Below are 2,370 nucleotides of genomic sequence, written 5' to 3' on the forward strand. Positions count from 1 at the left end.
ATGCAGACTCTCTGTCCTCCCAAGCCAAAAAAAAAGCCCTCAAAAACCCAACTCTAAACCAAAAGCCACTGATTTCTACAGCTTTCAATTCCGCAGTTTTCCACCTACTGCAAATTTACCCAGATTTGATTTTGCAAGAGAAGCATGGAGTATTTGCAATGCTTCAACCTGAGACATTGATTTCACAATATAAACAACCCAACAACCCCTACCCCACCCTCCAAAAAAAAAAAAACCACCAAAAAAACCAAAATAAACCCCCCAGAGCAAATTTTCTTTCACAGCAAAATGAAGCCAAAATTACAAGCAGAAAAGACAGATATACATGGTAAAGATAATGCAGTAACAATTAGAAGTCAGAAAGGGCAGAAAATTGATAAGGAAACTAAGGATATTAGTTAAGACTGTGCAAAAGAGCAAGGCTAAGGACACTTAATAGGATTTTTGAATATGCATTAGAAGTCAAATTAACCTTAGAAAAGCTCACTACTAGGGAAGAATGATAAAAATTTTAAAGACCCTGTGGAAAAGGCACAAATGTTCAAGCATTCCTGTTCTGCATTTGGAAAGGGGCAGGATTACACTGTTGTACTGCATATAAATGATGCCTACACCTCCCAGGCTACTAATCAGAGAGAGGAACTGCATAAAAAGCAAATGTGCATACACTGATTGCATACAAAGGGGGAAACTTCACATACATTTACAGCATCGGTGAGACCAATACCAGAACCCAGCACGTCATTTTGGTATCCAGTTTCTTAAAGGATATAGGAAAACTGGAAAGGGTACACTAAAGACTAGATGATCTTTTGAGGTCCCTTCCAATCCCTAACGTTCTGTGAAAGCGACGTGAAAATTATTTCATAGTTGATGAGAACATCTGAAAGTGAGAGTCTTCAGTGCACAATCTAGTTTGTCAAGTTTGGAATAATTTACAGTAGATAAATACGTCTGTGCAAAGGAATTGCATACTAAGGGGCTTTTTGATCTAGAAGTAAAAGTCAGAAGAAGAACTGATGGGAAGCTGATGTCAGATAAATTCAAATGATAATGAGGCACAGTGCTGAAACAGGGTGATTAATGATGGTAGCATACTACAAAGGGAACCGATGGATTCTCCACCCCTAGGAGTCTCCAGATCAAAACTGTGGATCTTCTCAGAAAATGTCTGTCACCTAGATGCAAATTATTTACTTTGCCCAATATCAAGGTAACTGAGCAAGGCATACATTTCAGACATAGCCAGGTAGCCTGATTCAATGTTTGCTTCTGGCCTTATATTCCCCAAAATCTGATTGATGGCAGTAGGAGATAACTCCACACATGCCACCAGATTCCCCTCTTCTCCACCAGCCTGCCACTTTGGCACCTCTGGGAAGCCAGTTTCTGAAGCATAAACCTTGAAAGTGGGCCATGACAGCACCTAGTTTATTTGGAAAGGGCTGACACATCTGCACATGTGTGCCATACAGTATCTCAACAGACCCAAAAACTCACCGGCTTTTAGCTGGCAATGGAAGTCTGCCATTAAAACTGGAATATTGTAAGCATTGTCTGTAATATTCATTAAAATGCAGAAAATTTGACCATACACCATTTCAAGGAATATACTGGGACATCATTGGACTATCCCTCATCACACCTCCAAGTAATTTGGTATCTAGCTATCTTAGGCCTTCTGAATCTGTCTCTAAGAGGAAAGGATCAGCATTCATCTTACCCTGCGACCAGCCTCGTTGTTCTGCAAGTTCATCAGCATGCGAGCCTGCTCCTCCGAGCCTCGCACGTAGTTCTTCTCCCTCTCCTTGGCATCCACAAACTCCTTGGCAAAACGATATCCATACTCCACGTTATCCCCACAGCCACCCCACAGCCAGTCTCGGGGCAAGTCCTTCGGCCGGGCCGTCCGGCTGCAGCCACAGCTGGAGAGCTCTCCTTCACGGCAAGCCCGGCTGATGGCGTTCACCACGCCAGCAGCACTGACGGCGTAGGTGAAAGCAGTCTCTCGGCTACCTGTGAGAGAGATGGGAGAAGCAAATTAACAAGAGACAGATCTCATTTAACAAATGCAACATGCAGCAAAGAGCAAGTGAATGAGCTGTGAACGTGCTGTAGGACACGGTGTGCTGTGGGAAGGTGCACAGAATTAACTGGAACAAAGGAATGGGGTGGTCAAGTGCAAGGGCATTGCCCCATTCTGGCAGCAGGGGAATTGTCCTAATATATGCTTGCACCCTGGTTTTGTTTTCATTTCACGACAACAGCTCCAGTCAATTGACTGTTTAGAGCTGGCAGTTTCAGTGTAGCCAGGATCAAACCCGAATTGGATTCTCTGACACACACCAGGGAAGAGGCTGAGATTCCTGC

General features: G+C 43.5%; 1 protein-coding gene across 1 annotated transcript in view; it reads right to left on the reverse strand.

Moving 5' to 3' along the window:
* The window catches only part of WNT5B (wingless-type MMTV integration site family, member 5B), a 15,722-nt gene that overhangs the window by 7,064 nt on the left and 6,288 nt on the right, over positions 1-2,370 (reverse strand). Inside the window, 1 exon segment of the mRNA XM_010187154.1 lies at positions 1,724-2,016. Coding sequence (XP_010185456.1) covers positions 1,724-2,016 — 293 coding nt within the window.

The sequence above is a fragment of the Mesitornis unicolor genome, unplaced genomic scaffold (genome assembly GCF_000695765.1).
Source record: "Mesitornis unicolor isolate BGI_N332 unplaced genomic scaffold, ASM69576v1 scaffold37210, whole genome shotgun sequence".
NCBI classification, from domain to species: Eukaryota; Metazoa; Chordata; class Aves; order Mesitornithiformes; family Mesitornithidae; genus Mesitornis; species Mesitornis unicolor.